Genomic DNA, 18,700 nt, shown 5'->3' on the forward strand with positions numbered 1-18,700 from the left:
TGCAGGAAGATAAACCTGTAGAAATTTCTCTGAAAGATGTAAAAATTGGAAGAAGGTATTTTCATGGGATGCATACAATTAGGGTCTATGAAGGGATTATGTCAACGCTTCCAAACGAAAACCAATCTATCTCCTTGCTGGACAACAGCTCAAAGAAAAATCATTTTGTTTTGCAGTACATAAAATTACAAAGAAATGCTTGTATCAGAGTGGTGAAATGAAGAATCATTTATGTATAATCATTCCAGTGTTCTAATTTCCTTTGCATATAAGGCATCCTAATGATGACTCCTTCATATTGAATAGAGTAGCTAAAAAGTGCAAAAAGAATATTTATACACGCAAGAGACCCCTGTAAAAAAGGGTTAAACAAGCTACTCAACATTCTAAAACCTAATGATTTTCTTTTTTGATTTGATGGCAGGGGGTATATTTGAGTCAACTTATGTGTCAAAATTATTTTCTTGGCTGATCTTAATGGCGCACCTCTCCGATCGGATTTGTCTTTTTTAGGCTATGAATAGTGTTATTGTCTGCATAAGTTATATTTTCTCCCCACCCCAGTTCTAGAGCTCGTTGCTCCCACAATGCTGTAAGTTTACGCTCCTCCACCAGTCCAGCTTCGGCTCTCTCCCTTCCTGCTTCGCAAGTTTCTGTGTGCGCACTGCATTTTTGTGCTTCGGTTTGATATTGTAAAGAAATTCTCCTAGCAGTTGTTACCAAATTCCTTGTCTGCTCCAATGTTTCATTAGCTACTCTTTTTTGTAAATCAATCTCCTCTGATATTAAATCAGCTACACCCTTATTCATTTCTTCACTTATTTCTGGATCGTGCTTGCCACATTCTGCAAATACAATATTAAGACTTCTGATAACTTGGTATAAAACTAGCTTGACAAAGAATACGTGTAAATCATCTTTAGTAGTGTATAAATCTTCCATTAATTGTATATGCAATTAAGATATGGAGAAAGGCGTTCATCTGGTGAAGTGAGCAAATGTTCCAGTATGAAAATCTCATTTACTGAACTTTCCCTTCAATTAGAATTTTGTTAGTTCAAAACTCGACATAGAAAAGAGGAAGCAAATATTTTGTCCGATTTCAAAGTTTCAACATGAGGATGTTGAATAACATGATTTGAGTAACAAAAATCACGTGTATAAAGGGTTAAATGTGGGGGCCATTTCATTCAATCTCCAAGGAAAGGAAAGGAAATCACAGTTTAAACAGCAAAGAAAGCAAGAAAGTACGACTGACCTGGATATGAGTTGTTGATAAATTCTGCAGAACAAGAGATGTTAAAACGAAGTTATTGGAAACATCAATGTTTTTAACAGGAAGGAAAGCAGCTAAAGGTTTTCGAAGTAACTTCAGAATACACAGAAACAGACAATCAAGATCAAAATGATCCCTAACGAAAATCCGCCGGTGTACCTGATTTCTAGCATGTAGAATGTTTAAAAAAAGTGGCACTGATTTCAGATTCTCTATGTAGAAGTCTAGTGCTTCCCTAAAGTGTATTTGAACATTTTCATTTCATAAAGGAATGAATTTAGATGCATAATAAAAGGGCACTCTAGCATCCAATCAGAAAAAAAGGGGTATCCTAGCATCACCTTCAACATATAATCAGCACTCAAATGGTGCTATTGTTTAATGATGTTTATGTGACTTGAAAAATACTATTGCAGTTGGTGTTCTGCTTTGATATTCATCGAGTTGAACCAAAAAAAAAGCCCTTTTAACCCAAAGCAGAAGATAGCCAATATTCCAACACTCTAATTAACATCAAATGGTTTGATAACACAGTTGAACACTTTTGAACTTAGAAACGTTTTGCAACCAAGGTGAATTCCTTCAACTTTTCAGCTTGTTAAAGCAGAGATTCATACAAATGTCCATGCTATCTGCCATGGAGACAGTTCTTCACTTAACTAACAGCATTTCATTGGTGTATGATGCAAATTGATGTCGTGTTTCATGGGGTTGACAGGAAATCTACCATGAACGTACTTGAAGTTGTTCTTTGGGCATGAGCTTGACAAAAGCTAATACTTTGGTGCAATCACTACCATAAAACTAAAAAATAGATGATGAAAAATGTGCATGAAAGGATAGCCTCATAAATTTCTCACAGAAGGATAGTATAACATCAAATGAGACCTTGTATTCCTGGTACTACCCTGAACTCACAAAACCTCAAGACATTTACTAAATCTAAAATTGGGGTTTTCAATATAACCCTTTCAACCTTCAACCTCACAAGCCAAACTCACTTAATCAACCAAAGATTTATGCTTTTTCCTTATTTCCTAGCATAAATTGGCAGGACATATCCCTTGAAGGACTAATCAAATGTACCAGCCTACATTGAAGACTTTTTCTTTTTTATCAGAATAAATCTCATTGAAGAAATTATCCATCATAACATAAAGCGATGTTAATCACATACACAGATTACTGATTAATCAATTGCCATTTATGAACGCATCGCAAGAGACCATAAAACTGAAACTAAACTCTCAAAACAAAAATAGTGCATTTTTTTATACAGAAGTAAAAAATCTACTAAAAGAAGCACATTTTTATGGTATCAAAACAGATTCAAAAATGCAAACTAACTAACACCCATGTTTAGAAAGGTCGGTAAGAAGCTTTTACTCACCTAATGTCAATGATAAGTCCACTTCAAAGCAATTGCAATCACAAAAGCATGAAGCTTGCGCATCATTTGAACTCCCCTTCGAAAACAATCCAGGTCCAACAATGTAGACAACAAAGAACATAGCCACCAGCGCCAAAACCACCCGTAAAGCACCATTACTAAACCCATAATGCTCTGATGTATAAGCCATCTCTGCAGTTCCCTCTTTCTACAATCAAAAAACAAAGAAACAAAACCCAAAATACCAAACTTTATTTTTTGCTTCAAAGAAATGAACTAAACAACCAAAACCCAGATATCAAAAACCAAACTTTTATTTGCAGAACATGAAAAACACAGAATTTCAAGATGTGGGTCACGCACAATTTGGAGATCAGGTAGTCCAACTACAAAACTCGACAACGATTCTACTCTTTATCCTTACTAAAAAATGCAACTTCAGCGAATGAATGTGCGTAGAAGAAATGTCTGTTTTTGAGTTTTTTGAGGGGATAAAAGAGACCCCAGATCCCTATAAAGTGAAAAGGAAATTTACAAGACTTGGAAATGAGTGAACTTGTTGTCAGAGAAAAAGAGAGATCCTGTGGGAAAGGGAGAAAATGTTGAAGTGGAGCATTAGTATTTAAGTCTTATATTACTAACACTCCATTGCTTTTCTTTAATCATTCTGATTGCTACATTTGTTGGTGTTAAATAAGATTTGAGAGGCTAATGAAGTTGCAGTAATCTGGTTGTGTTTACAGGCTGTAACTTGGTGCGATCCTTACTTATCAAACAGTTCGTCAAATACATGAAAAACCTAACTGGAGATAAACACTTGTTGTTCTTTGATGAGCACAATTAAAACAACAGATAGACACTGTTGTCCATTTTTGCATGCTAGATTGATAAGTTATTTTAACGTACAAAAAAGAATTTCTTGCTGGAGAGGCTTGATTACAAAGGATAACGTTAAAAAAAAGAAAATTAAGCGAGGGCTATATGTGGTTTAAAGGTATTTGACAATACAAGAGGGTCTTCATGAACAGTAAAGGCCATCGTCCTTGAGGCAGAAGTTGAGTATTTATCGCTCGTAGGCATTAATCTCTAGCAAAAGTAACGTCCATGGGAGGAAATCGCCCGCACAACTTGGGACCACAGTTCTGCATTCTCAGATGCCATGCTACGAGGACGTTTGTCATAGCCTCATGAATTTCTCATGAATTGACGGTTATCTACTGTTTTTTTAAAATATTTTTTAATTTAAAATGTGTTAAAATAAGAATCATATTTTAGTTTATTTTTTATACCTCACATTAAAATCATTTAAAAATAATTAAAAATATTAATTTAATATTTTTTTTAACAAGAAAAGAAATTAAAAAAACACATTAAAAAAAATTATAATACAAAAACAAAGACTCAAAACCTAGGTTTGATATTACGATGCAATCACTCTGTACACATGATTTTCATGTTTTTCCTACAATATTGTACCATTGTAACAAAAGGGTACTAATTAAAGTCCATTTGAAAATGTAATAACTTATGTTTTAAAGTGATTTTTAAAAATATATTTGCTATAAAAAAATTATTTTTAACATTAATACATCAAAACCATTTAAAAATATAAAAAATTAATTTTAAAAAAAAATCAAAATTTTGGGAAACATGGTCTGGTTTCAATGTGTTATTCGATAATTTTGATTTGTTGATATCAAAAATAAAATAAAAATTATTTTGATATATTTTTAAATAAAAAATACTTTAAAAAGCATTTTGCACAATAATACCAAACACGTACTTTAAAAAGCGTTTGGGAATGCATTTGAGACCATATTTTTTAAAATATTAAATTTTTTTCTCAATTTTTTTTTATATTTTTGAATCGTTTTGATATGTTATGTTTAAAATAATTTTTTTAATATATTTTCAAATAAAAAATCATTTTAAAAATCAATCATAATAGTCAATCCGATATGCGTATCCAATATTGTATATTGCCTATTGCCTACTGCAAGTCATAGAAGAAGCTCCTCAGATGTTCTTGCAAGGAAGCTCAATTCAACAAGCTCGAGCTTGCCTGAAGAAATTAATTTTGTTGGATTGTCAATTATTATAAGTTTATTATTATATATCAATTTGCTCTTTCTTATTAAAAATATATATAAAAAAATAAAAGTCTTCTATCGCTTTATAATTAAGCTCTATTGAAGATTAAACTACAATTTAAAAGGCAAGAGATGGCAACTTGGTGAATAAAAAAGAATTAATTGTTTGTTCAAATTTTTATATTTTTTAATCTTTAAAAAAAATTTAGTTTTTCTTCAATAGTAATAATAGTATTTTTTTAAAAAATTATTAATGATAATAATAACAACAATTTTTAATTTTACCATACAAATCTAATCTAAGGTTTTTTTCAAAATTGATAATAATTTTTTAAAAAAATTTATTAATTATTTTATAAATAATATTAATTATAATGAAAATAATAATTTTTATAATACAATTAATAATAATTTTTATATTAATACTATTAATTACAATAAAAATAACAATATTTATAACACAAATAACAATATTTAGATATCTATGATCCAAAAACTTTGAATTCTGATGAAAGACTTAAGAGAATTGGGTTTGAAAGCAAAATCTTATCGACATGAATTTTGACGCAGGATTCATAAACTTTGGGTCCTTGTACATGATCAATCACTACTAAGCCTTGACGATAGATTCAAGAGAATTAAATCTTGACATAGCACTCAAGAAAATTAAACACGAAAATAGTACACGTTAATTAAGCCTTTTAATACAAAATAAAAGTAACAACGAACATGTATATGTGATGAATTAATTATTACTTGACTTCTTCAATTAAGCCTTTTAATACAAAATTAACTTTACATTTAAAAATGTTTAATTAGTGAAACGAACCTACCTGTGTAGGCTAGGGCCTCATATGTATTAGTCAATTACTGGTTTATAGTTTCATAGTATGTTGTTGGATAACTTTTTCTTAAAAAAAATATTAAAAAAATATTAAATTATTTGATATTATTATTAAACTTGAGTCACCATATTAACCATAAAATTTTTAAACCCTAATTATTATTTAGCTTGATTTTAATATTAAATTATATAGAAGTTGTCTCGACTTATCCTAATCGATTTGAGAAATCCGAAATCAATTAAAATAACTAATAAAAAACATAGTTTGAATTTAAAAAAAAAATCAAGATATATCTTTTTAATATTGGTATACTTACATATTTGGTTGGTATGAGTTTCATAACAAATCAAAACCAAAATAATTAATTTATGGAGATAAATTCATAATCAAGCAAAGAAAATAATAAAGAATAATTTATTTTTTAAAAAAAACTCACCTCCCTCACTCATTCCATATAATTGACTTGCTCGGTTTGTATTTATGATGAACTCAAAGCATAAGTTTAACTTCAACTCTTTTAAAATTTGATAGATTTAGATTTCGTTCAAGCTTGTCTCAAACCTAGTTTAATTTTTTATCGCTATTTAAGATCAATAAAATTAATTGATATGCACACAAACAGGTTAAAACACCTATATTAATTAAAAAAAAGTAGCTAGTCGTAATCGTAGTATCTGTCAAAGAATCATCTCAACCTAATAGCTTAAGCTTTTAGGTGAGGTCTCAGGATATGATTTGTATTATTCTCTAACACACCTCCTAAAGTGAAAGCCCTTGTACTTAATTTTTATCAAATAAATAGGGATGGTGATATTCGAACTCGTGACCGCTTAATCATCATGGCTTTGATACCATGTCAAAGAATCATTTCAAACCAATAACTTTAAAATCCTAAGATATAAGTTATATTATTCATTATTGCAACCATATTATTCATTATTGCAACCAGATTAGAAAGGCTGGTAGGGTGGATGTCAGGATCTCGTGACCGCTTAATCATCATGGCTTTGATACCATGTCAAAGAATCATTTCAAACTAATAACTTTAAAATCCTAAGATATAAGTTATATTATTCATTAGTGCAACCATATTATTCATTATTGCAACCAGATTAGAAAGGCTGGTAGGGTGGATGTCAGGATCTCGTGACTGCTTAATCATTGTGGCTTTGATACCATGTCAAAGAATCATTTCAAATCAATAACTTTAAAATCCTAAGATATAAGTTATATTATTTATTATTGCAACCATATTATTCATTATTGCAATCAGATTATAAAGGCTGGTAGGGTGGATATCAGGATCGAGGCACGCCAAATCAGGTACAGAATTTATATTAAGAAATAGATCGATCTGGCATATCCCACAGTTAGAGATAATGTGATTTTTTTTTAATAAAAAAAAAACAAAAAATGGAAAACCTCGAATTCCTGTTTTCTTCTGATGCCATCAATGTTGCTCATAGTTGGATTCCAAATATCTGTTGGCTGATGTGATTATTTAATAGAGACAGTCAATCTCTGTTGCCCACTAGCAGTTTCGAAGTAATCTTTACGTCCTCCACAGCTCAGACGTTATGCCAATGAACAACAACAACATGGTATATGAGATGAACTATTAATTACTTGACTTCATCAAGTCAGCCTTTTAATTAATACAAAATTAATCTTTACATTTAAAAATGTTTAATTGGTGAACGAACCTACCTGTGTTGGCTAGGGCCACATATCTATTAGTTAATAATTACTAGTTTATAGCTCATATACATATCTTATGTTGTTGGATAATTTATTTTTTAAAAAAATATTTAAATTATATTGAATTATTTGATATTGTTATTAAACTCAAGTTAATCTTGAAATTTTCAAATACTATTCTTTATTTAGCTTGATTTTAAAATTAAACTGCATGAAAGTTATCTTAATTTATCTTAGACGTCGATTTGAGGAATTCAAAATCAACCAAAATAACTAATACAAAATATGTTTCGAATTTTTTTGTAAAAAAAATTAAAATAATATCTTTTTTTAATATTGGAATGCTAATATATTTGATCGGTTTAAGTTTCATGACAAACCAAAATAATTTAAGAAGATATTTTTATTAGGATGCTAATAATATTTTTATTTTTCACTTGAGCTTCCTTCTTTGTACGTAGTCTAATGCTTTTGGGAGTTTTTACTTTAAAGATAAGATCAACAATATTTAGATATCTCAACTCCTTGATTATTTATATAAACGTTCATTTCAATTTCAATTTTTATTCATTGATTTACTTACAATAGCAGTATATACGTACAATCAAATACTTCAAGATGTATAAGCTAAAATATAAACATTGAAATTATAAGAGAAAAAGACGATAATTGTTACGAGCAATAATCATGGAAGGAATACATGCAATTATTCATACATAACCGATGGAGTACTTGAAACACAAGGAAGCAAGGCTTCATGAAGAAAGAAGATAGTGATACAAATAGACGACGTGCCATAGTAAAAGGAAATAAGAGTAGAATTTTGGGCTCGTTTGTGGGATTAATTAAGGTCTCCACAAGCTGTCCTGGTGGTTTGTGGATTATTGCAACCAGATTAGAAAGGCTGGTAGGGTGGATGTCACTGGAGGCGCTTCAAATCAAGTAAAGAATTTATGTTAACAAATAGATCGATCTGGCATATCCCACAACACTTATGGTTGGAAGCTATCGAGTGCTGGACGTGGTACCGGTGCGCACACAAGGTCATGGAGCCTTGGAGCTGTTAAGCCAGGCCTTTCGGTCATATCAACAAGAGCATTGCCCTTGATTTTCACTCCATGTGGGTCAGCCACTTTCCACTCGAAACATTGGATCATGGCTGCCAAACTTACAGGTAGTTCCTGCAAAGCCAAAGCAATGCCAGGGCAGCTTCTTCTGCCAGTACCAAAAGGCAACAGCTCATAATGTTGCCCTTTAATGTCCATCGAGGCAGTGGATTGAACCATGTCCCCTTCAGATTTTAGAAACCGTTCAGGTTCAAATTCTAATGGGTTTTTCCAGTACCTGGAGTCTCTTCCAATAGACCAAATGTTCACAAATAACATTGTGTTTTTGGGGATTGTGTATCCATTGATCTTGCTTTCTTGAATTGATTTTCTTGTAATCATTGGAATTGGTGGGTGAAGCCTAAAAGTTTCCTTGATGATGGCCTGGATATAAGGAAGATTTGGAGAGTCTGATTCTTCTACTAGCCTCTTGTTTCCGACGACTGTATCAATCTCCTGCCGTGCCTTCTCGAGTACCTTCGGATTGTTTATGAGCTCTGCTAGTGCCCATTCAGTTGCAGCTGCCGTTGTGTCCGTTGCAGCTGTTATGAAATCCTTTTGAAAAATGCAACATAAATCAGAAGCAAAACAAAACAAAACAAATAATAATAATAATAATTCAAGTTACTGCTTTAATAGGGTTTTCCTTACCAAAACCAAGGCTTTAATATGCTCTCTAGTTAGCTCTACCTCAGAACTTTTGTCTTCCAATGCATCAAGCATCATGTCCAAAAGATCTTTAACCTTGTATTCTCCTCCACTTTTCTTTCTTTCTATCTCGCGGTTTGTGATAATATTCTCCAACAATGCATCATACCTTCTATGGACATCCTCAAATTTCTTTCTATACCCCCGAAAGTCCAAGTTCCTGCAAAACCAAATGAAATCGGAGACATTAAACTCTCCAAAGATTTGTGTCACCTCACGCACCAAAGTTCTAACACCTTCAGCCTCGTTATCAGTCCCTGAACATCTCAGACTCAATATAATTTGTGAGATTATGTTGCTTGATAAATTTAGCAACTCTTCAGTGACATTAACACTCTCACAAACTTCAGACTTGTCGTGTAGAACCCCAATGAATTGGCGCAGTTCCTTTCTTCGGACAGGGAGAAATTGGTTAAGTGCCCGGTTACCCAAGAACTCGAACGTGCTCAACTTTTTGATGAATCTCCAATAAGGTCCATAGGGTGCAAAGGCAAAAGAAGAGCTATAGGTAAGGTGATCAATGGCTAAAGAATGCTTGCGGGAAGAGAAGGTGAGGTCGTTTGTCTTGAGGAGTTCTCTAGCGAGTTCTGGTGTGGAAGCCACAACACAAGGGACAGAACCAAGGCGGAGATAGATTATGGGACCATAACAAGAACATAAATCACGAAAAGAACGGTGAATTAGGGGTTGAAGAAGATGGAGATGACCAATGATTGGTAAAGGCACTGGACCAGGAGGAAGGGAGCCATGCCCTTTATTGGTTAAGATGAAGACTGTAAGCAGAAGAACGGCAAAACCAGCTATTATAAGCTCAAAAATCATGTTGCATAACCAGAACGGAAGTACACACAAGAACAAAGAAACACAGATTTTTTTGTTTCTGTGGTACCAAGGAACCCTGTGTTTCCTTATTGCCATATACTATGCGACGTATGTATATATACACACACTGGTGAGCGAGTGTTTGGAAGTTCAGGTTTTTTTTTCCGCTTTTAAAAAGTATATTTTATTTATAAAAATACTAAAATAATATTTTTTTAGTGTTTTTTATAATTTTATTATTTGAATATTAAAAATTAAAAAAATATTATAAATAAATAAATTTAACATATTTTTAAGTAAAAATAATTTTAAAAAATACAATGAATAATTACAATACACACAACACAAGTTGAAGTACACGATGCCAACAAATTTCTTTTTTTCCCCCCTTGTTTTCTTCGCTGGCCTATAGAAAATCTCCACCTTCTACATGTCATTTAATACTAGTAATTAATGGACATACACTTCTTTTTAAATAATAATCGATTATTATTATTATTATTATTATTATTGAAAGAAGCTAGATTCAAAATTGGAGGCTATCTAGCAAAAACAAATTAATACTACAATGTACAATAAATAAAAGGAGGAGGAAGGGATTACGAGGATAAAAATATATATATATAAAAAGTCTTCTAGTCTATGAACATAGTTTTATTCGAAGAACCTCCAAAAAATGCCCTCCAGGCCTCTAAATAAATTTAAACTATTGTATAGAAAGTCTTTTTCAATATATTGTATTCAACCACAAAACTAGACGATGAATAATGAACTCAAACAACGTATTATAATCTGAAATATTTTGCTTAAAAAACCCACTTGTTCTTGATCACCTACTAAATCTCCCGTAATATGCCACAGGCTAAATAGAATGTTGATTGCGTTGATATGAAATTTCCCTTTTACAAGTGATGAGGACCATGTAAGGAAAAATTCATTAATGGTTCTAGAAATGCATCATTCAACCATTTTATAAAACGATTGCACAATTTCCAAATAATTAAACAATACATAAAAAGATGATCCAAACTATCTAGTAGGTAATCCAGTAGCAAGAATTTGAGATTAAAAAGTTTGCTCTCCCTGTGGTTGTTAATATGATAGTCACTGGAGACTTATATGGTCGTTAATTTCAGGACCCGTGAGATTAGTCGAGGTGCACACAAGCTGGTCCAGACACCCACGTTAATTAAAAAAAAAATGATCCATGTTTTTATAGCTTTATCACAAAAAAAAGCACATAAATTCATCTAAATGCAAAAAATGCCTTCGAAACAAAAAAAGTTCTTAGTGCATATTCTTCCATAAAGTTCTTAGTGCATATAAAATGAAAAATTGTAAATTTGTGAGTAAATTTGAAAGCTAACACATGATTCATTTTGATATTAAGGAACCATGAGATGCATTGTTGGAGAAAATTAATACTGAAAAAAAACACAATTAATAATGTTATCGTCGTTCATAAATTATAAAAAAATTAGTTCTATCCAATATATTCAACTCAATCATGTCCAAAAAAAAAATTGAATGAATATATTTATAATTTATAAAATATTAAAAATTAGATTAAATATAATTACAGGTTGAAAACCGACGGACATAACTTGCTAATTATATCTCCTTGATTGCTCCCACTATCTCATTGGAAGTTTTGTTTTTTCCTTGAAAAAATTACTCACAACTTAAGGGACTGAAATATACTGCCCAGCCCAAAAAGAGCACGGTGGCACGACCATCCACCGCCAGCTACCATTCGTCGGAAGTCGTAACAAGGAGTCAATTCGACTGTTCTGTCAAGTGTCACCAATAACCATCACCTCCACTCCACTAAGGAAAAAAGGACAGCTTTATTCAAATTACACATGATGCATGAAGAGACAAGCTGGCCCTGAAAACAGGGGGTAGCAGGGCCCGACCCCAGCAAGAAAATGCCTCTTTCTTGTAGATGAGAGTGATTATAGAGAGTATTGTTGAGAAAAAAAAAATATTCTAGATAAGTCAAATGAATTAACTTTGTAGAGAAAAACCATATATATATTATTATTATTTTTAAGGCCTGATTGCTGCTTCTAAAACTTGCAATCATAATCATCTCAACATTAAATTTTAGAATTTTGTATGATTTCTATCCATTAAAAGGGTTTTGATTTTACTTAAGATTTTATGTGGTATTTTGAGATTAATGGCGAAGTTCAAGATTCACACGTGATTTGAGATATTGTAACTCTTAGTTTAACATTAGAAAATTTATGTTGTTTGCGCTACTTTTTTTTCTTGCTCCGCCCCTGCCTGAAAGGTTAGGGACCGAACTTATCCAAGTGAAAATATAAGGACTAAAGTGTAATATATGTTACCAAACTATGGCTTGTGGCAAGTTTATGGCCCCTAGAGGCTAGAACTACTAAACTCCTTCTTGATGACGTGGAGTCATTACCGCCTTTTGATGGAAGTAGCCCGCGCCTGTCACTCTCTTAATCACATCCCACCAAACCCCATTTGTGTCGTTGAAAAAAAACTCGGTGACTTCATTGTTTCCCAGTACACATTTCATCGTCGATGTAACAATAAATTTATCATTTTATCCCTGAAAAAACCTCTTGTCTAGAGACTGAGGGTACGGTCATCTTTTTAAATTGCTCCTAGGTTTTAAATTTCTATACCTCTTGTGCTGTTTTGAGAGTATTTTTGTTACTGTACTTTATTTGTTATTGAATTAAACGAGGACTATTTTTGTCTTCTAATAAATTAAAGGATTTAAAAAAACACTAGCATGGATTGGGCATGCATTAGCTGCTCTGCGGTATTTGGATGGCGCGTGTAGCTTATTTCTACAGTTAAAAATATCATTCTAGAACATCATTAGATTTCTCTTGGTGTCTCCTCTATGTAGAAGTGGCATATATAGAAAATGAAGTTTCAATTTGATTTCAGTGGCCGTTTCTCTTTTTTCATCTTTTTTCCGTCTCCCTCCCTCGATTCTTGCTCCTTGGCCCGTAATTTTTCAAATCAGCTCCCTAGCTTCTCTTTGTTTTTTATTTTGTCCACAATCTTTTGATTCATATATGTTCTATTTCAAATAACTTAAGAATTTTGAAATTTATTTCAATTTCATCCTTATTTAATTTTTTTTACTTTTCTTTGTTTTTTATTTAGTCATTGATCTTTTGGTTGATATTTCTTTTATTTGGAATAACTCATGAAAATTGAAATTTTCTTAATTTCATCCTCATTTGATTTTTTAAATGTGTCTTATTTAGTCATCGTTCTTTTAATTTCTATTTATACCATCTGAGATAATTTTTATAGTATAATTTTTTTTTTATGATTTCACACTCAATCATTTTTTTTCCTATCTGATTTTATTTTTATTCTTTTGATTTTTTTTCTTACTTTGCTAAATTTTTTAGTTTTGTGTTTTTTTACACTCAATTATATCCTCCAACATTGGATTGATTTAGATTTTAGCTTCTTGATTAACTCTATTTTGAAATTTCATGGATTTCAAATTGAAAAATCAGCTCAGCTTAAGGACGTTCGTTAGGAGTTGCTTTTTATTTTTTAAATTCTTTTTCGCTGATGTTTTTTGTTTTAGATTTTATCTTTCGATATTTAGTTTATTGGATATTAAGCTATGTGGTTTTTTATATCATTTCTACATCCTTTGTTTTTTTTATTTGGTTAGATTATATAGGGTCTTTTATGTTTTGTTTATGTTACTTTTAATAGTAATCAAATATGAAAATAAAAATTAAAGGAAAAAAGTAAAGTTCTTCACCCCGTTTGAACATTGCAACAAGAAAAAAGATTGTTTTTATTTATGTAATTTTGATTTTTATTCTTTTAATTTTTCTTAACAATAAACTATAATTATATTTTATAAAATTTTGGGGGTTGTTTTGGACGCAGATTTTATCATTTAATATTACTTTTTTTTTATTTGTGTTTTTACTTTTAATTTTACTAACTTTTAGAGATTTTATTTATATTTCTGTGTAAGTTTTGTCTACTTGTTTTAGGGAGTATTTTTAAATTATTAAATACTCGAAATTGACCCTTTTTGGTAAATTTTCCAACCCAATATATTTAATCTCAACTTGTATAATGTTCTGGCCGTCCAGAGTTTAATTTCAATTTGCATCTTCTGTTGTGAGACTTAAATTTTAGAAATTTCGGCTCTCGAATTTTAAATTGTTCGAGGGAGAGCATTACCAATATTCTTTTTGCAGGGCTCGGGCCCCTGCCAACCTCCCAAGCTGCATCCCGAACGTGTCTCGCAGGATTAATATTTTATATAATTCAACTTAAAACTTAATTCAAATTAAACTTTAATACCTTAATTTTTTTTTCAGGTCAACCTGGCGGCAGTTGAAATGGAAAGAGTGCTTGAATTTTTTTTTGTTTGGCAAACGGGCTCTAATTTAATCAAGTTGGATTTTCAGTCCATGAAGGCTTGGATACCAAAATGCCTAACTGTACTAGGGCCATATAAAGCCCAAACGAACACAAGCAAGACCAACCGGAAACTTCTTCTTGCAACCCTGCTCCTCCCTCCTGCACGAATGTTGCATCCACTCGCCGCCACAAATGGCTGCGCGTGTAGTATCTTGGAGAACAGTTCTCTGCTGAAGTGGTATATTTTTCTCAGGCTTATGTCATTGGTGGAGACCCTTTCCATTGCTTTTTTTATTATTATTATTATTTCTCTTATGGTTTTGACTTGTGATCATATGATCTCAACTAGCTTTATATGATCGTGTTCATCACAACATTAATTTGGCCTCCACTCCATTGACGATCTGTATTTTTAATGAAGTCAATCCAGCTAACCGCGTGCTCCAGCTCAACCAAGAATCTGATGCCTCTTAACACAGCTTTGAGATTGACATCAAACTAATCATAGATCACCAACATCATTAATGCAAGCACATCCATTTTCCATGGAGAAAAATTAGGGTTTTGAGTCATCTTGTCTATTGTAACAAGAATTTGGTGCCGGCATTAACACATTTTTTGTCCCCTTACCTAACATTTTATTAGTGTGGCCCCTCCACTTTTGTGTTAGTCAGAATGATGTTATAAAATTATTGTTTTTTGGTTTTTTTTTTCATTTTATGATATGCTTTTAAAATACTAAAAAAAAAAATTGATAGGAAATTTCTTTGATGAAAGATGAATACAATGTAGTAGGTGATGATCAATAGCTCTATTGTTTTTTGGGTAAGAGATGTCAACTTTGTTTGGGAACGTGGTGCAAACTGCGTTCCTCAAAAATATATAATTTTTTTTACTAAAAATTAATTTTTTTGTATATTTTGGATCGTTTTGATGCGTTGATCTCAAAAATAATTTTTAAAATAATAAAAAAACATCATTTTAATGCATTTCGGCACAAAAAACACTTTAAAAAACAATCATAACCACACTCCCAATCAGGCTCGTCGTCTACCAAATAAATTTCATCAATTTCATCAATCTATTAAAGATTCGTTGACTACACCTCCATAAAAAAATTTGTAGAAGAAAAGGTAATATAACATCTAAAGAAAAGACCCATAAAAGTAAGAAATTAAAACCAAATTAACTATATATATAGATATATATTACAGAACAGAAACATTAGATCTTATAATGGCATAAAGCTTAAATATGGGATTATATATTGAAAGAAAATGATAAAAAAAAAAGGAAGAAAAATACTACGTTCATCAAGAAACTCTCAAACCCCTTAAAGTAAGAGAAAGAAAGGTTTTATTTTCTTAGAAATGGGAATTCCACTAATCCTTAGAAATTAATATAATTATTTTTGGTTTTTTTGTAAAGATATCTTCGGGCAATATAATAAAAAATAACATAGTAACCATTTTTAGAAATGATAAGAGCAGAATAATGGAATTAGCACTTAAGTTAATTAATTTACACATAGTGACACACAAATATTAATGATGGTCTTACTGTGTATTTTCCAAACTAATTATAAAACATATTAAAATATCTAGTTAAAACACTGTAGCAGTTAGTCGTAGTTAATTTCTTCCATTTTTATCCTTTTTTTTTTTTTTGCAATCACAACTTTTCATGTCTAAATTGATTATCAATTTATTAAGATTTGTTAAGGAAAAAAACATTTCAACAAAAAAAGATCAAAATGTAAAAGAACGAGAAATCCCTAATTTCAAATTTGCTTATTTAATTTTTTCAGTTTTAGTTTTGATCTAAAAATCTATTTTCTAAACATTTTAACTTTTAAGTTTGAGAAAAAAAAAGAAAGTAAGATAAAATGATGAATGAATGAGAAAGTTGATGAATGATGATTTTTAATAATAATATTCATCGTTCTTCGTTTTAATAATTTTTTTTATTTAACGAGGAGAGTTTAATGATGATAATTTTTTTATAAACATGCTTAAAAATTAAATTATATTCTGTTTTTTGGATTCGGTTTATTTTTATTTTTTAAGAATTTTGCAAATGTGAACTATCTATATCTCGTACCAAATGCGGAGAAGGATTGCATGATATTTGACATTTTCCAATTATTTCTTGAAGAGATGAAAACGTATGTGAAATATCAAACCATAACTAAAACTTCTAAATTTGGAAAAATAAGTGATGCATACAGTGCTCTTTTCAATTGCTGTCAAGCACAATATCCTTAATTTATTATCCACTCCTTCAAATTTGGTTGAGACTAATTATCAACCATTTCTGTCTGCATAGCCTAATTACTACCCGGCCGATAAATTGAAACAGAACAAAATTACAAGCCCAGAAGGACACAGAAAAGTTAATTGCACACATCATTTAGAGACCCTTCTTGTCTCGTTTTAACATTTTCACGTGACCATGATAACTTCACCTTGTTGGCACACATTGTTGGCTCCAAACATTGCTATGGTGGTTATGGTGGTGGTAATCGTGGTGGTGAACCACCAGCTCATGACACCTTGTTCTTAACCCTTCTCCATTCACTTGCAATCCCCATTCCCCTACACTCTCTTCTTCATTGTCTTCTTTAACCTCCTCCTCCTCCTCCTCCTTTTTTTCACCTTCCTTTTCTACCTCCAGATATTCTTCTTGTTCTTGTTCTTGTTCTCGCTCATGTTCTTCTTCATCAACTTCATATTCTTCATCTGCAACAAAATGTAATCGCAACCTTCCATCTTGCCGTGAAGCACGTAATATTTCATGCCTATCAATCCTAACTTCTGTCAACTCAAGCCTGCCATCTTTTCTCACTGACTTGAGGAAAAAATTAGGTTGACCATTATGGTTTAAAGAGGAAAGAGGTGGTGGAAATTTCTTGGCTTCTTTTTTCTCACCAAGTTTTCTACATTTGACCTTTGTTATTTTTGATCTTTCCCTTGAACATAACTCAATCTCATCATCAAACCTTCTTTCATCAGAGCTCTCAAAACCTAGACTCTCAGTGCAAGACATCAAACCATCAATACCACCACCAATATCATCAAGGAATCCAATCCCACGCGGGTCTTTTTTAAAGATGGAGGCTATAGATGATGGTGGTGATGGTGAGTGAGGTGGCGTGGTTGAAGGTGAAGAGGGTTTGATAGTTGTTGATTCAAGAATGTTTGGTGTTTTATGGATAGGATCACATGTTGTTGCCGTCATTAACCCTGCTCCTCCTGCGGGGGGAGAACTGCAAACACCTTGGCATTTGCAAGAAGGCTTTTCAACACTAGAATTATATTCTCCATCAAGACTAACACTCATGGGATGGTATGTAAGAGCTAAGAAGGAGTAAACACTTTTCTTGCAAAAGCTCATCATGATATATAATTATATAATTTTTTTTGTAAGAAACACTAAAATATATAGTACTGTGTAAATTAATGGATGACAAAAGGAGAGGAAAAAAGTTGATGGGAGAAAAAAGAAGGAATGGAAGTGGAAAGTTATAGAGAGTTGAGAGGGGGGATGGTGGTATTAATAACATCCGCACAGCAAAGATAGAAAGAGGGAGGGAGGGAGACTGTGGCATCTATAGAGACAGCCAACGTGACAAAAGGGAGTAAGGTTTTAGCTGGATCAGTGATGGAGGAAATGGTGACTGGTCCCACGTAAGATGGCCTAAGAAATCGTCCAGATTTTGCCTTCTTCTTCCACACACTTAACTTCTTCCTGTATTATTGCTTGTTTTTGCTGAGATTGGCAAATTTGAAAGTGATTATATATGGCTATAGTTGTGTTAGCCGCCTGGCAAAAGGGTAGGCCTTTCCATTTCCAATCGAAGAGGGACTGCCTCCACGTATAATTTCCATGTGGATATGCTTGGAAGTTTAGTGTGTTGGCATATGGATTTTCTCTAATTAATGCTATCATAGATAAATTGAATTAAAAAAAAAAAAAGAACAAAATGTTAGTGCCACAAGCATAAAATGTTTTGATATAAACGTTATACAAAGCCATTCATAATTACGTAATATTTGCAATATATATATATATATATATATATATATTAAGCAGTTCAATATGTATAATGTGTTTCTTGTAATTAGAAGCCAAAAATTCAATCATTTTGTAGTTATGTAGGAAAAAAACTCCATCATACATGTGTTTTTGGTAGGCTTTTTTCAGATCCTAATCTCAAAAAATTCTACCAATGAAACATGTGCAGTGTATGGATAGACGACAATATGAGTTGGGTTGGGCGTGTGTTTCACAATCTACTTTTATATCCAATAATATTAAGGAAAAATGACATAATTATATCTATTTATATAATATGTGGAGCTTATAATTTATTA

At 31.8% G+C, this 18,700-nt stretch overlaps 3 protein-coding genes across 3 annotated transcripts; all 3 read right to left on the reverse strand.

The window, feature by feature from the left end:
- Positions 1-210: 210 nt before the first annotated feature.
- Positions 211-3,686, reverse strand: LOC7473310 (uncharacterized). Its single transcript, XM_024583899.2, has 4 exons — positions 3,030-3,686; positions 2,667-2,874; positions 1,259-1,282; positions 211-845 (listed from the first exon to the last, which is right to left on the reverse strand). Exons 2-4 carry the CDS (start codon positions 2,854-2,856, stop codon positions 475-477), a joined length of 585 nt encoding a protein of 194 aa, XP_024439667.1. The 5' UTR covers positions 2,857-2,874; positions 3,030-3,686; the 3' UTR covers positions 211-474.
- A 4,260-nt stretch (positions 3,687-7,946) lies between these two features.
- On the reverse strand, positions 7,947-10,058 carry LOC7473876 (cytochrome P450 93B2). The gene is made up of 2 exons (XM_002319530.4): positions 9,057-10,058; positions 7,947-8,960 (listed from the first exon to the last, which is right to left on the reverse strand). The coding sequence occupies exons 1-2, from the start codon at positions 10,029-10,031 to the stop codon at positions 8,292-8,294; spliced, it is 1,644 nt and encodes a 547-aa protein (XP_002319566.3). The 5' UTR covers positions 10,032-10,058; the 3' UTR covers positions 7,947-8,291.
- A 6,438-nt stretch (positions 10,059-16,496) lies between these two features.
- LOC7473877 (protein FAF-like, chloroplastic) lies at positions 16,497-18,094 on the reverse strand. The gene has a single exon (XM_002319531.4). The coding sequence runs from the start codon at positions 17,721-17,723 to the stop codon at positions 16,788-16,790; it is 936 nt and encodes a 311-aa protein (XP_002319567.2). The 5' UTR covers positions 17,724-18,094; the 3' UTR covers positions 16,497-16,787.
- Between the last annotated feature and the right edge of the window lie 606 nt (positions 18,095-18,700).

Source organism: Populus trichocarpa, chromosome 13 (genome assembly GCF_000002775.5).
Source record: "Populus trichocarpa isolate Nisqually-1 chromosome 13, P.trichocarpa_v4.1, whole genome shotgun sequence".
Classification (NCBI taxonomy): Eukaryota; Viridiplantae; Streptophyta; class Magnoliopsida; order Malpighiales; family Salicaceae; genus Populus; species Populus trichocarpa.